This window comes from Protopterus annectens, chromosome 9.part0 (genome assembly GCF_019279795.1).
Source record: "Protopterus annectens isolate FY-2018-M chromosome 9.part0, PAN1.0, whole genome shotgun sequence".
Lineage (NCBI taxonomy): Eukaryota > Metazoa > Chordata > Ceratodontiformes > Protopteridae > Protopterus > Protopterus annectens.
In genome coordinates this window covers 1,473,779,909-1,473,796,856 of record NC_056743.1, presented here as the reverse complement: position 1 = coordinate 1,473,796,856, position 16,948 = coordinate 1,473,779,909, and the positions used below count along the sequence as shown (strand labels likewise).

Below are 16,948 nucleotides of genomic sequence, written 5' to 3'. Positions count from 1 at the left end.
GAATGTTTCTAGTATACCGGAAATACTAGATGAATTTAGAAATCACTTTCACAAAATTAACCATAATAACATTAACATGGAACTGAAAGATAAAATAAAGGAGTTTATAACCACAAACATGAATAAAAAGCTTAATAAACAACAGATTAAACTATTGGACAAGAGTATTTCATATACAGAAGTTATTACACAAATAAATAAGCTTAAATCAAACAAAGCACCGGGTAATGATGGTATTATACCAGAGATATATAAAATCCTTTCTAAAAGTACATATTCATTAATACATAAGGTTTTTATTTTGGCCCAAACTGAGTTAATAACCCCCCCATCTTGGCAATATACATCTATTTCGCCAATTTTAAATCCTAATAAAGATCCAACTAGATGTTCTTCATATCGGCCCATCTCATTACTTAATTTTGATTATAAAATGTTTATGAGTATTTTTGCTGATAGATTGAAGACAATCATTCCCGGCATTATAGATATAGATCAGACAGGCTTCATTGTAAATAGAAATACTTCTGATAATATAAGAAGAACTTTAACATTAATTGGTTTTGCAAATAGGAAAAAGAAAGATTTAACACTTATTAGTCTTGATATAAGTTCAGCATTTGATTCAGTAAGTTGGGACTATCTGTTTACCTTACTGAAGTGCACAAACTTCTCAGATGCATTTGTAAATCTAATTGAGCATTTATACAAAGGAACGTTGGCTTATATTAAGGTAGGAACATATGTTTCACAAAAAATACCCATTCTTAAAGGTACAAAACAAGGATGTCCACTTTCTCCACTATTATTCACTTTAGTAATGGAGCCTTGGGCTAATTTGATCAGAAATAGTACTGACATAGAGGGTTTTGAAATAGATGAAAATACAACATCCAAAATCCAACGTTTCGCAGATGATGTTCTAATTACATCAGCAGGATCTAATTCTTCTATGCAGTCTCTATTTGATAAAATGATGAATTTTAAAAGTATTTCTGGTTTAATATTCAATGAAGAAAAACTAAAAACTACCTATATATACACGAAAAAATATTCTCATTAGTGATTTTACTAAATATGTACCCAATTCAGGTCAGATAACTTATTTAGGTATAATACTATCTAAAGATATTAAATCTATTATATATAATAATTATAATACCTGTTTTCTTAATATACAAAATCTTTTAATACCTGGAATAATATGTTTTTACTATGGAGGAGAGACTTACAATTATTAAAATGATAATATTCCCCAAGATTTTATACTTAATACAATCAATAATACTTCCACCTACAAAAATAATTATCAAGAAACTGAATACACTAATGTTAAATTTCCTATGGGCACCTAATAGACCTAGGATTGCATTAAAGAAACATACTAATAGCTGGTCTCAAGGGGTATTTCTTTTCCAGACTTTAATTTATATACTATCTCTTCTATTGTAAAAGTTATTACTTTATTAATAGATCAGTCATATGTCGCAAAATGGAAAGATTATTGGGAGCTAATTAGTATGCACTTCATGAAAATCTCCTTAACACATAAAAATATGATTGTAAATAACTCCATGTTATGGTTACTAAAGGAATTTTGTACTTCACCTATTACACCTAAACATATGGTTTGTTACCCATTAAATATTATTATTAGCTATCGTAACTTTATATTCATGCACCCTAAGTATAGGGAATTGTATTCCCTATAATGTATACTCAGGGTATGCTTTTGTCATCTACTTCTGAAGGAACTCATTTAGCTATAGATAATGATCTAAAGTACTGGTATCAGTTGATATCTGATAATAAAGTTAAAAATCTAGATTTCTTAAAACAAGAATTTGATCTAAGAGAAACTTGCTGGTTAGAGGTTCAGACCTTTAGACAACATCTCATTAATAAAATAGATTTAATGTCTATAACTGTTAAAGAATCTATTCCAACACTGATTGATTACTTGATATTAAATTTACAACATAAAGTTTCTGATAAAGGTAAACTTTCATACATACATAAAGTTATCAGACAAGAAACTTTTACAGTGTAGATTCATACTGGAATTATTTCACTTCTATTATTGGGGACCCACCAAATCAACAAGATAAACAATATATATTGGAATCTGCTTATAGAACTACGTCTTCCATTGTCTGGAGACTTTATACATGGAAATTTTTACATAGATCTTTTATACACCTTTGATGATGAATAAAATAAATAATAAAGATAATCTATGTAAGAGATGTAATGTAGAAATTAATGCTGACTGGGCTCATATGTTTTATGACTGTATAAAATTGAAAGAATACTAGAAGTCAATTAATGAATTTTTGCAGGCTCTTTTTACAGATAATTTCATTATTTCTAAATCTCTTATATTATTCAACACACCTGTACCTCAAAGTGTTAAAAAGGTTAAGCTTCCCTTTTTATGGTCTATTCTAGCAGTGGCTAGGAAAATAATAACTAGAAATTGGATTTCAGATACACCTCCTTCGTTCAATGAATTTAAAAATGTTATGAATATAGTGTGCCATATGGAAATAAACACAATTAGGACTAGAACAAATAGAAAAAACATCTTATTTTATTGTATGGGATAATTTACAAAATTTGTTAAAAAATTTTAATTTCAATAGCATGGTATTTTAGTTTAATTAATTGATCTGATTGTAGTGGATGTCTTTGTAAATACTTTAGTTGTTTTGTTGAATATTATAATAATACCTATTTTTAATTACTTGTATAAAATTGTTATGATATTTCTCTTATATGTTAAAACAATAAACCTGTTTTGAAAAAAGAATTCATGGTTTCAAAAGGGAGAATGCAAATTCCTTCTCCACAAGTTTAGCCTTAAAGGTATCCAATGTAGTACTTTGACCTGTAGTTGCAACTTATTCTATAGGGTGGGCATATTATAGCAATAACGCCTGGGTGTAATCGGATTTACCCACGGTTACGTGGTCGCCCGAGGACCAAACAAAGACAACCGTGGGTAAATCCCGCATACACCCAGAAGTGGGTGATTGCTATTATACTATGACATTATTTAAGAAAAGAAATAATTACTTTTCTTAAATAATGGCATTGTATAATGCCTCTTTGCTGCCCTTCCGCAGCTATCTGGCATCTGCGGCAGTTCTGATGTACTGCGCATGCCCACGCAGTACATCAGAGCTGTGGCCAAAAGCAACGGAGAAAGCAAGATCGTTGCTTTTGCTGTTTCGCTATGTTAAATGGGTTTAACATAGCGAGACAGCTAAAATAAGCAACGGAGATCTCCGTTGCTTATTTTTAAAATCTCGCTATGTTAAACCCATTTAACATAGCGAGATATGTTTAAAAAAAAGCAATGGAGAAAGCAAGATCTCCGTTGCTTTTTACACACTGTGTCGCTATGTTAAAGGAGTTTAACATAGCAAGACAGCTTTAAAAAAAGCAACGGAGATCTCCGTTGCTTTTTTTAAACCTTTGTCACTACGTTAAACTCTTTTAACATAGCGGCACAGTGTTTTCAAAGAGACTTATACTAATGGAAAAGTCCGGGCGACCGGACCATTTTCCATTAGTATAAGTCGATTTACAACGTGCACGTTGGCCAATCAGCGTGCACGTTTTGGAATATTAATGGGGGGTCATGGTATAATCTGTGTTAGGAACCCACCCCTACAGTGACACTTATGTATGTTATGATATAGCTTTAGGTCTCTAGTGTGGATGTTTGTACAGGAACTCGTTTTGCCAATAAATAGGAAGTCACATCGGACTGAGCCTTTCATGGTTTGAAACACTAGACACAGGTCACCTCAGAGCAGCCAGTAGGTTACTGAGTATAATAAGAGGCACACTAATCTTTTGGGAAAGTTTAAAGACTCAAGACATGTAATATTCATGTTTAGAAATCTCTAGGGCCTTTCCAGTTGAGTGATATGCTTTGATGTGTACATGCCAAGTGAGGCATTGTATTCAAAGATGGATCTGACAAGCAAAGAATACAGAGGTAAGATGACTTCTTTGGCTCTTGAAGGTATTGCCTTTGTAATTAACTGGTCATATAGAAGGATTTCCTGACTATGGTGGAGACATGACTGAGAAAGAGTTGTCCACATAAGTACCCAAGTCTCTTATGGCCTTTTCTGTCTGAAGAGGAGCAGCACTTATTGCATATGAGGTGGGGGTAAGGCTTTAGCACTGTCAGACCTTCAAGTGCTGCTGTTACCCTTTACAAAGAATGCCGCAAGATTTTAAAGATAAGAGCTCCCCTTAGGCTCATACTGTCACAAATGTAATGGAAGCATGTCAATTTATCGTTTTGGATAAGTTTGATTATGATTTTCTTCACAATTTTATATAGAATATTGGTCAGGTTGATGTGTTTAAAATTGTTTGAGTCTGACATGATCCCGTACCTTTATGTATTGGTCCTACTATAAAGTGTCACTGTAGGTCAGACATCATATCTATAGTTATACAAGGGTTGTTACACTTCTGCTTAACATTCCCAACATATTTATTTTTTCTTAAAATGTTTTATTAAGATTTTAAGCATGATTACAAATATGACAAAGTTTGAAATGCAATATGACCTATTTCTTTGCTTAGAATATTGTTATCTGCTGCTACTATAGGGCATAAAAGAAAATTGGAATATTTTAAAGGGGACCAAACAGTAAGTTCTGTAGTGAGAGAGGAACCAGGATTTGTAAAGAAAAGAGCATATAACTTGAAAAATGAGTTAGAAGAAGAATATAAAAAGAAAAGGTGGGACTAACGTGGCAGTGGGGACATATTTATTTATTTACAGTTTGTTAACCAGGAAAGTCCATTGGGCTGAAAATGAGCCCGTTTTCAATGGAGGCTCGGGGAGAAAAGCTCCATATACAAACATTACAAAGCTAATATCAACAAAGTTGAAAGTACAATACAATTTTCAACAACTACTAAAACACAGTAACATATAAGACAGAATAATAACATTTGAGCAAGATGTTGTAACAAAGCACTGAATGAAATTAAAACACAAATATTTAGGAGTATATAAGTATAATTTGGAGTGCAGCATATACGCACTCAGTTTCATGAGGTGAGAGGTAGGAAGAAATAGAGGACAGCACAACAGTGAGAGGTGAATAGGTTTCTTAGACAGCAACATTTTGCATTTGTTGTAAAGTTTGTTGATGCTGGATGTTCACCACGGTGGCTTGTTTTTATTTGGGTTTCTAGCTTTAATTCTTTCAAGTAAAGCCAATTTTATACACTTATTCAGGTGATTCCTCAGGGCTTTAGTGTAAGCTTCGGTATAGTTACCACAGCCGGGGGTGGGGCTTGGAATGTATTTATACCTTCCCTAGAGGGGATAGTTTGCCTTGGTGAAGTTTTTAATCTTTCACTCTTTGTGAGTTCTGGTGTTATTGCCAGCTCAAAGGGAACTGACTTGTGTTCAGAGTTAACTAATGAGAGTCTGACGATTGCAGCATTGCATCTATTTGTCATGTTAGTGAGGACCAGATCTAGTATGTTTGTTCCAGGGCATTTGAGTTAACAAAGCCCAGGAACTTCTGTGCTAGTGAGTTAGGGCTAAAGTAGGTTTCCCAGCTGATGGTAGAATAATTGAAATCCCCCATATTGAGAGTGTTTGGGAATATTTGGATTGACTCCAGTTTGGTTAAGTAGGCTTCATCTGCATCATAACCCATGCAGGGGGCTCTAGACTGAGTATGACTTGAAGGGGGTCTTACCCACAGTAACATGAACTTGGAATAACTCCATGGAGTTGTCCAGTCTAAGTAGACGGGAGGTGAATAGAGATAGAAACACTGCCTCCTTTGGTTCTCACGTTCATTTTGTGGTCTGATGGTATGGAAGGCATTGTAGCCTTGCAAGGCTGGGGTACTGTCTGAGGCCTTGAGCCAGGTTCTGTGACTGCACAGACATCTATATCTTCCAGTGATAGAAGTGCTTCCAGGGTGTGCAGTTGTTTGTTTAAGCTCTAAGTGTTTAGCAGCATGACCCTTATTTTGTTATGATTGGCAAATTTCACATCAGTAAGTTTGCTTTTAAGACCTTGCCTAAAAAAGGGGTTAAGAGGAAGCAAGACCCTTTGCCTGCAGCTGAAAGCCTAGTGGCACCAGGTGCAAACCCTCTCTAACAAAGCAGCGAGGTTTGTCAACCATGACTTCTTAGGCTGAGATAAATGGGATCCCCTTTGAATGACACCAAAAACTAAACCAGTTATTGAAAGCAATCTTTTTTTTTTTTGTTTATAGTGTGGCATCATTCTCGGTGAGGGTAGTATGCTTCTCAAGGCTAGGGACATACCTGTCTGGGACACATGCTCAGAGAGCTCAGTCGTATCTCTCCATGTAGTCCAGTGAGGTAAGTCTCAGGTCATTCACTCTAACATGAAATATGACAGAGTCATAATGGTACATGTTGCTGAAAGACCTGAGTTCATGCATGTTCTGATGAATCCTGGAACTGGACTGGCAGCTGACCGTGACTTACTCCTTGTCCAACCTGGTGAGTGGGGCATCCATGTGTCTCACTATGGAGTCTCCAATAACAACAAAATGTGTTTTTTGAGAGTTAAACCTTACAGGTTTGGTAGGTGAGACACTGGTGTTACTATGTGTCATGGGTGCTGTGAGAACTATGTTAGTTGTAGCAGTGTTTTGGTGGTCTGAGAGAACCTCACCTTGTGTTGATTTTTGTGTTTGATGTGTATGTGTGTGAATAATGGTACTATGTACAAGACTAGTAGTGGGTAGGTTGACAAGTTTTTCACTGTTATTGTTTCAAATGCTAGAGAGCAGGGATTCAAGATTCTTGGTGAAGATACATCTCTGGCACTTGGTACTAGAGGGAGTTATTAGTAGAGGGTTTTTAGTGCACATGAGGTGATTGCTACACTGCCTCAGGAGACCCAAGTCAACAAGGTTGGCAGGAGAAACAAGGGTAGTCCAACTGTCCATAATGCTAGGTTGAAGAACTGTTATCACAAAGGGCAGCTTTTCAGGATTGATCACGGAGGTGCTCAGTGGATGGATATTTCTGCCAGGTCTTTTTTGCTGGTGGTTTAATAGGTCACAGCTCACTAGCAGTATTTCTTAGACCAGAGAAGTACTAAGGATGAGGACTACACTAATGTGCTACAGCTGTATCTAAGGGAAAATTTGTCGAATTTATCTGTGCAGCTATGGCACACAATTGCACAACAGTGTGTGGTGCTGCGCGATGTACAAACAAGCAGAAACCTGCTCAAATGCAAAATACAGGGCTTAAATACCAGAAGCTAAAAACTTTAAAAAGGTTCAAAAGGACCAATGAGGATGCTAACACCAAGCCCTAGACCAACCATGCTTCACCAGGCAGGTTCCAATCAGCACACTCCTTTCACTAGCATGCAGAAGGGCCACTTCCCATCAATGATGGCCTGGAAAATGTGCTCAGAACAAACAGCCACTACAAACAGGCCCAGATGCACCAAACCTGTGTTTGGACTACACTATAGCTACTAACTACCCTAGTTTCTGCTGAAAACACTAGAGATTGTTTTAACACAGCAAAAACATAGCAGTGAGGCACTAAAAAATTTGAACAGCAGAAAAACAGCAAGACTCTAAAAAATGTTTTAAGCAAGTCAATTATTTTAACACTGCTTGGTGGGAAAACCATAACAAATTGCTTTGTAACAGTGAAAGGTACCAGCAAATACTTAACAGTGAAAATAGCAACAAGAGCTCTGCAAACAGTGAAAACAGCCATAAAATATGATTTAAAAGGCACAGTAAGGCAGACAATTGCAGTACAATAGTGCAGTTTAGTACACAGTATTTAAATACGGTATTGAAGTGGGCAGCACACAGTAAAAAATGTAGTAAAATAGTATAAACAAGCAAAGAGAAAACAACCAACTTATGGTTTTTGGGAAGCTCAGTGGCCTCTAGATGTCTGGTTTCTCACCTCAGAGTTGTGTCAGCCTTGTGTACAGGCAAACAGAAATGTGCTCAAACTCAGGGCTTAAATACCAGAAACTAAAAGCCTGAAAAACAATAAAAAGGTTCAAAGGGACCAATGAGGATGCTTACTCCAAGCCCTAGGCTAACCACCCTTCACCAGACAGGTTCCAATCAGCACATTCCTCTCACTAGAGTGCAGAAAGGCCCCTTCCAATCAAATATAGCCTAGAAAACATGCTCAAAACAAACAGCTACTACAAATAGACCCAAATGCAGAAAACCTGTATCGGGACTATGCTACAGCTATCCTAGTTTCACTGGGAAATGCTCAATAATGTTTTAACACAACAATAAATAGCGGTGGGACAGTAAAAATAATGTTTAAACAAAGCTATTTGTGAATGGTATGTCGATACCTGAAGTATAAGTTTATAGAATGAATTCCTTTTTATGATTTTTATTAGTGAGAATTCATCAGTTTTGATTATTCTGATATCTTACATGCAGTTCTTCACTGTGGAATCTCTGTGAGAAGAATCTTACACGAAGAATAACAGAGTATGCAGGAAATGGACTGAAAAGATTCAACAAATGAGTTGACTTACAAATGATGGGTACTGGATGACGTTTTCTAGGTGTACAAAGCATATACATATTCCCTTTGCTTTTATTTGCCTTGAATTAAATAAGGCTAGTCATCCTGTAAATTTAAGAGGTGGATCCATTGCAATCTAAATGTAATACTATACAGTACAGGTTTACAGACAGAGTGATAAAATTTGGAAATTACATACTCATGGATGTAAAATGTCTTATTAGTGATTCCTTTAAGAGTAATAAGAAACGTTTTTAGCATCAGGTGTATATAGTATGTTTGGATATTCAAGAGAGTATTTCTTCCAAAACTGTGTATTCTTTTTAGTAAACTATGTTATGGATCTATATTCCCTATCTATATAAATTTGGGGTCTATGTCAGATTGTCGAATGGCCACATTGGTAAATGTTATCTTGTTGACAATGCAGGCCATCACCCCCATCCCATGTGGGGGCCTGTGCCCCCATACCCCCTGCTAATTAGATATACTAACTCCAAAATCACACTACAGTGGGGAAAAGGGCGAATTTCCTGATCCCCACCATAAGGCGATTTCAGTCAGAATGGTTCAATGGCTTGTATTGTCAATGAGATGATAGATTTGACAATGTGGCCATTCAGCGATCTGACATAGACCCATACATTTGTTATGTATGAATAATGAAAAGATTCCTCAAACACTATATACAAATGATATATAAAATGCATTAGCAATTCCCGAAGAAGTAAAATTTCCATATTGTGTTGGAAGGATAATGAAGGCAAGTAGACACAGGACTTTTTGTAGACTTAGAAAAATATTTTTAATGCATGCAGGGGCTTCCTTTAGAAAAAAGGCAGTGATAAAACTGCAGCTAAAATACAGAAACATATTACAGTTTTGAGCAGAGAAACATTAAATAAAATGTACATATATATGTCACTTGTTTCAGAGCTTTGAGTCATCATCCTTTTCTGATGTACTTGGTGTATCTTTTATCCATTCTGATACACGAGCTTCTTTCTAGAAAAAAAAGTTCATGGAACAGTTAACAATGTTTGCAACAATTCTTTTGCAAATACTGCCGAGTTTAAAATAAATACTTTGTAATAAACAGTTCATCCATACTTACTTAGTCATCTGTATATCCTTTTAATTTGTGTACACATTAGTATCTTTGCTTATATGACTTAGCATGGAGGTAATTCACCTAAATAAATTCTACAACTAAATTTTGGTGCATTTACTTAAAGTATGTTGGCCACTTTACTGTTGTGGTTCTGTTTCAGCTAACATAGCTGCAGCTTTACTCTTAGCTTTATGTTGGCTTTGGCTGTATAGCCTTAAGCATGCTTCCCGGCTTTACTTAAATGAGCACTGGCACAAAGATGTCTCCATGCAAAAGTGCTGCCATTTGCAGACAACAGAAGTGTAACTCATATGTTATCAGTATAGTTTTATGTGTTTAACAAATCTGCTTGTCAGTTAGCACAGAGAAGTGCAACTCCTATGTTATCAGTATAGTTTTATGTGTTTAACAAATCTGTTTGTCAGTTAGCACAGAAGGCTGCAGCTCTGATTTCAGAATGAGCTGATTCCTGTGCCAGTGGTACAGGGTTTGAATTATTCCACCTTTGCTTGCCTAATGTGTGACCTTGAGCAAATCATGTAATCTGACAGTACTTTGGGGCAAGTGAGAATATGGGCTAGACTCCATAATGGTCTCCTGGACTACATGCCCATTACCTACTATGCACATATTCTATGTCCCAAAGAAGCAAACAAGAGAATTAAGCAATTAAGCCAGAATTCATAACTGTTTTCATTTCGAACCATTGCAATCTGGAATACAGCTCAACCTGGCAGCACACAGAATTTGTTCTGTCAAAACTGATAAACTGATCTGTGTTCAAACTGGAAAATCTTGGTTACTTCATTGCCTGTATTTCCCTTCTTCCTTTCTGTCTTCTTTGCACATGCATTTGTGCATAATATTCACATATGTATTTTTGTAACTATAGAAGTACGGGACTCAAGCAACTATATGTCTAGCTATCTGTCTGTATGTCTATCTGTACCCATGTGCATCTGCATGCTCACAGTCATACACACAGAGACACACACACACAAACATATCACAGATGTCAGCTTAGACAGCTAGCAATGCTGTCATTATGCAATATAGTGAATGACTATTCCCTTATTCCCCATTTTGTAGTACACACACACACACACATATTTATGCCTATCTATCTCTCTATCTATGTGTTTGTGTGTGTGTTTATATATATATATATATATATATATATATATATATATATATATATATATATATACACACGAACAACATGAATTACACGGTGTCCAAAGCTCAAGGCAATTTCAATTCCACACAAGTATTTATGGTAGAAAACTGAAGTTAAGTGCTTTCGTCCATCCACAAGGACTTCTTCAGAACTAAAAACTTAACTCAATCCCTTGTTTTAATTACCCATAATTGCACCAATTAACCAATCTATTACTGACATTCACTTTACAGTTTAAAGAAACAGTTGTTTAAAAACATTTTACACATAAAAAAATATACAAATCATTTAGAACTTTACAAAAGTGAAAAATATTTAACATCAAACCTCATTAGCTTTGGACACCATGTAATTCTTGCTATTCATAGTTCTATTTGTATTGCACGGAATACACACTTTTTGGAGAGTTCTGTATATAGTCATTGACTGTAATTCAAAGCACACCCCCTTCATAAAAGGGAACAGTCAATATTACTTCCTTTAGTCAACAATGCACCTCAAAAACACTATGTTCAATGATAAAAGGGAGCAGTACTTGAAAAAAAACTATGCTCAGTGATGCAAGGGAGCAGTACATTCTATTGAGAAAGCCAGCATTTGACAGAGTAAACTGCAACCATATATATCAGCATAGTACCAGAAGCCTAGCTGGGTCATTCATTGCCCAGAGCCATTCCTTGTTACGGTTACCTTCATCATTGCTTAGGAGAAAAAATGCAGGAGCCAGCCATGTCCTGTTTCTGCATCCTACCACCACCTCAACTCAGTGGAAGAGCAATTTAAAAAATAATAACAATAAATAAGGCTGAGATAAGGTACCTGAGGCTTCTGAAATGCAGGTCCTATTTCTGCACCATCCCCCAAGCCCTCCTTCCTCAGATTTTAGTTAAAAAAGAAACAAACAAACAAATCTTTTTATCTTTTAAACTGTAGTTGCTACAATTTCTACCTTGTATGCAGTTCTATAACAAAAAAAAAAGAAAAAGAAACATTTTTTTTCTTTTAAATGTAGCAAATGGCTTACTACAAATGTAACAAGCAGTTGCTATAGTTCAGACCACACAAGAAGAACTTTTAAAAACCCGTTATGTGGTACGGAGCAATGGAATTGGATGTTCAATGCTCTTCTCTAACGCTTTGAGGACGGTTGCCTCCATTACTCCATTCTAGATATGATACTGCATAGTACAACTGGTTAAATGCCCATGTTATTGAAAAAAAAAAATTATTCCAATGGTTGAAAGCTCATTTCACTGAAACATCATTTAATCAAATTCTACATAATTGAAACATCACACAGGTAACCATATGGATTTAATGATTTTTCATTCAACAAATGGACATTTAGCCAAATATCAGTGATATATGTCACAGCTGTAGCTAAGCTTTCCCTGTCTGGCACCTCCCCTCAACTCAACCCCCCAAAAAAGTCCTCTTTCTGAGTTGAAGATCAAAGAAAATTATTTTTTAAAACCATAGCAAACTGCTTACTACAAATGTAATAACCGGTTTGCTCCTGGTGAATAACATACACACAGCACACTGCGAGCTTAGTCCCGACTACACATGTAGTATTTCTATTCATTTCTGAATGCTACTGCACTATACTACATGCAGAGCACTGATGCACTTCAGTGCTGACCGCAAATGCAATATCAGCATTCAGAAAATGAAAGCCTATACAGTCACTCGTCATACTTCTCACTCTCCTAGAGGAAGAACTGGACAAAGCCATAAATAATGAAGGGGGGGGGGGGGGGCAAAGGACCAAAAATAGGGCCACTTTTGAAATATTGCACTTACAAATTTAGAAAGTTGATAGAATAACAGGTTTTGCATTAGCTTGAGTTTTCTGAAGGGTATGAGGTCTGGAACTGAAAAGCAAGTCATTATTTTCTGACTTCAGCCCTCAATGATTTGCCAATTATTTGTTAGAAAACCACAATTTTATGCAAAACAGGTCAAAAATATGAGGCAAAAATCTGGACATGAAAATCTGTACACTTGAGAGGTATGCTCATGACCCCTGATACCTTGCACCCTTCTCACCACCCTAGTTACATAGTTGTATAATATTACTACACACGCACACACACACACACACATATATATATATATATATATATATATATATATATATATATATATATAGAGAGAGAGAGAGATAAGGAGTTTGATATATGTTTCTATAAACAAATCTCAAACACTTTTTGGTAGATTCCTACAGTATTCACCAAAAAATTATTGAGAGTCAAAGATAAATCTGAACAGGCTTTAACATAATTTCTGGCAGGTGGGGGACCATTTTCTTCCCTCCGTTGAGGTCAGTGTTTTTGTTTTTTGTCAATATTCTGTGAAACAACCAAAAATTATTTGATCATTTTTGTCTGTGCCATGACATTATTGTGCCTGACTGTGCCCAGTATGGGGACTCACTGCTGCCACATCTTCTGATCCAAGCCCTTGGATATTTTCTTAAAGGTATATACACATATATAGATCTATAAGTGGAGTTCCTAAAGGATCAGGCCTCAGACCTCCCATTTTTGGCATCAACTTCTCTAAAGTTAAGGCCAACATCAAAGGCCTCTAGTTAACCAAATTTGCAGACAATTGTAAATTAGGAGCAGTCATAGAATCCCTTGCTGGCACTAATGTTCTCCAGGAAGGGCTGACACAGACAAATAATTGGTGTCAGAGCCATGGACTAAACCTAAATGCCAATAAATGTATAATAGTACCCTTCAGGAAGTCATCCTCCCTTGATAATTATCATATTGACAACATACCCCTAAGAGTCAACCCAGTAGTCAGGGAACTGGGTACACATATAGGCAGTAAACTAGCCTTTGACCATCAAATAGCTACGATACTGAGAAAATCATTGTATGTTGTGCAACTATAAACAAAAGTATGGCATCTAGATCCAAGGTCATTGTTTCATAGTTTCATAGTTTAGTACTAGGCTATCTGCCCTGAGGCATTTGTAAGCCTAGCCATAGTGATGTGGCTTTTGCCACCCAATGAAATGGTACAAAAATGTACAGAATAAATTTAGAATACTATGCCTCTGTCTAGTAGTGACACAATGAAGGTCCCCTTATATAATAGAATTAGTTTACTGTGCCCCTGTCTAGCAGTGACACAGATGTGACCCCTGGGGTAAACTTACGATCTCCCATCCACTCATCAAGATTTCTCTTGAAGAGAGTCAGTGAGGGGCTCTGCCTAATATGAACTGGGATCTTGTTTCAAAGCATGGGAAGCCTCTGGGTTATGAATCTATCCTTCCAGCATGTCCTATTCATACTTGTGCCGAGGTTTAAGTCTTTAGCTCTCGTGGTCATGATGGATTTGGATTTTTTGAGGTGGAGCATGTCCATCAGGTCCTGATTGGACATGGCCTTGTACGTCAGGCAGAGATCACCTCTGAGCAGGTGGTATGCTACTGAATAGAGCTGAAGTTTCTTTAGTCTGGCAGAATAAGACATATGTTGGAGACCCTTGATCCTCTTGGTGAGGTACTTTTGTGGTCTCTCCAGCTGTTGCAAATGCCGGGTGAGGTACATACCAAATGGGGCATTGTACTCAATCATGGGCCTGATGAGGGAGGAGTATAGGGGTACAATGACATCCTTGGATCTGGATGTGAATCCCTTCATGATGAGGTGTGCAAGGTAGAATGTTTTTCTAACCACTTTGGCAACGTGGGTGTCAAATGAGAGGTCGCTGTCGACTTGGGTCCCTAGGACTCTGATTACTTTTTCCGTACTCAGTGGGTTGCTGTCTATGTGATAATTTGTGGGTACTTTGTTTTTCCCAAAGGGGATGACTATACATTTTTGGCATTTAGTTTAAGGCCGTGACTCCGGCACCAGTTGTCCGTTTCTGTGAGGCCTTTTTGTAGGATGTATGTGTCCGCTGGTGTATTGACTATGGTGCCTAGTTTGCAGTCATCTGCGAACCTTGTCAGCCACAACCCTCCCATGTTTGCTTTAACATCTGAGAAATAAATGCCGAACAAGAGGGGTCCCAGGACAGATCCCTGTGGGACACCACTTGTGACTGGCTTTGAGTCTGACATTGCTCCAGTGATTTTAACATTATGGGTTCTGTCCTTTAGCCAGTTTGCAACCCATCTAGTGATATAAGGGTTTACGTTTAAGCTGTTGAGCTTATCTATGATGCCTGAGTGCGGTATTGTGTGGAAGGCCTTAGCCAAGTCCAGGTAGGCTGTGTGGACTGCTTTGCCCTCATCAATGGCTCTAGTGACTGTTTCGAAAAAGTCAACCAGGTTCAAAAGGCAGGATCTGCCCTTTACAAAGCCGAACTGGATGGGGTCAAGTGTCTGTAGGTCCCCTATGTCTCTGTTTATGAGTTCCATAATGATTCTTTCCATAGCTTTGCAGACCACGCTGGTTAAGCTTATGGGACGGTAGTTCCCAGGGTCTGTAGAGGTACCCCCTTTGTGGAGTGGGACCACTGTTGCTGTACGCCAGTGTTCAGGTACATATCCTGTAGTAAGGCTAAGGTTAAATAGCATTTTTATGTGCGGGTTTAGCTCCTCTTGGAGTTCACGTAGCACGCAACCCGGGATACCGTCAGGTCCTATTGATGCTGTGTTTTTAGCTTTGTTGAGGGCGGTTCTCACTTGGACATCTGAGATGACAGGGAGATTACATTCAGCTGGGATAAGTATTTCTTCTTTTGGGGGTGAGGGAGGGGAGAAATTTGCATTAAACCTGTCAGCCAGAATGTTGGCAATATTTGTGGGTTCAGTGTATTTTTTGTTGTTGTGAACTAACTCTGAGCATATCTGAAGGTTTCCACCCAGGTTTCTAACATAGCTGAAGAAGGCTTTGTGGTTATCTTTAGTGTCCTTAGCGATTTTTCTCTCAAAGTTGGCCTTGGATGTTTTTATGAGAGAATGTAGTTTTCTGCTAATGTTGATCAGAGATGTCTTCCCTTTATGGGATTTTGCTCTGACGTGCAGTAGTTTCCTTCTTTTGTTATACAATTTGTTAATGGCTGAGGTCCACCAGACAGGACGCTTGCCTTTGGTGGAGAGGGACTTGGATTTATTTGGGATTGCATGATCCATGCATTCTTGGAGATGTCCATAGAAAGCATTTGTGAAGGATTCGGCATTGTGGGATGTGGTATCCACTGGCCCAGTGGGCTTAAAGGATACCATCTCCGTCTTAAGAAGAGTAAAGTCTGCTTTTGAGAAGTTTTTCACTGTGGTCTTTTGTGCTGGGGGTGGAGGTGGGATATGTATATCCAGGGTGATTAGTTTGTGGTCAGATCTCACTAGTGAGGGGTATACTTCTGGTGTGGAGCATTTTGTCCCCATGTTTGTGATGATCAGGTCTAGTATATTATCTCCCCTAGTGGGAGAGCTGACTAGTTGTTCCAGTGCATTTGAATTTATGAATTCCAGGAACCTTTGGGCTAGGGTGTTAGGGCTAGAATAATGTACCCAATCTATGTTTGGGTAGTTGAAGTCTCCCAGTATGATGGTATTTTGTGATACATTCATATCCTCCAATGTCTTCACACAATCGCGCAAATGCGGATTTTAAACAGGGAACTTCAAAAGAGCTAGAAATGGTCCAAAACAACCAATTACTACATCTCTTGTGCTGAGGTCACTCCTTCAGGGACAGGTAGGCTGCTCAAGCCTCCCCACTCCCACTGGTGAGCAAAGAAACTTCCTTCTATCCAAGTAAGGTAATGGGCAACACAGGAACTACACCACAGCCCAGAATACAGCAATGCCTGTAAACTGGTCTAAACTAGTCGAGGGGAGGTGGGAAACAAGGATTATTTTTTTGTTTTTTTGTTTTTTTGATAGAAACACACAGAAAATGGAAGGAGGGCTTGGGGGAGGGTGCAGAAATAGGACCTGCATTTCAGAAGCCTCAGGTACCTTATCTCAGCCTTATTTATTGTTATTATTTTTTAAATTGCTCTTCCACTGAGTTGAGGTGGTGGTGGGATGCAGCATTCGTCCAACCTATTATTGAGAACAATGTCCCCTTTGGTATGTATCTAACCAGGCACATCCCACAACTGGAAAGACCACAAAGGTTCCTCACTAT

General features: G+C 37.5%; 1 protein-coding gene across 1 annotated transcript in view; it reads right to left on the bottom strand.

The window, feature by feature from the left end:
• Nucleotides 1–9,393: 9,393 nt before the first annotated feature.
• LOC122812123 (adhesion G protein-coupled receptor E2-like) overlaps nt 9,394–16,948 on the bottom strand; it is a 901,467-nt gene continuing 893,912 nt past the window's right edge. The window contains exon 21 of the mRNA XM_044084412.1: nt 9,394–9,564. Within this exon, the coding sequence (XP_043940347.1) occupies nt 9,490–9,564 (75 nt within the window). The 3' untranslated portion in view covers nt 9,394–9,489. The remainder of the gene's footprint in view (nt 9,565–16,948) is intronic.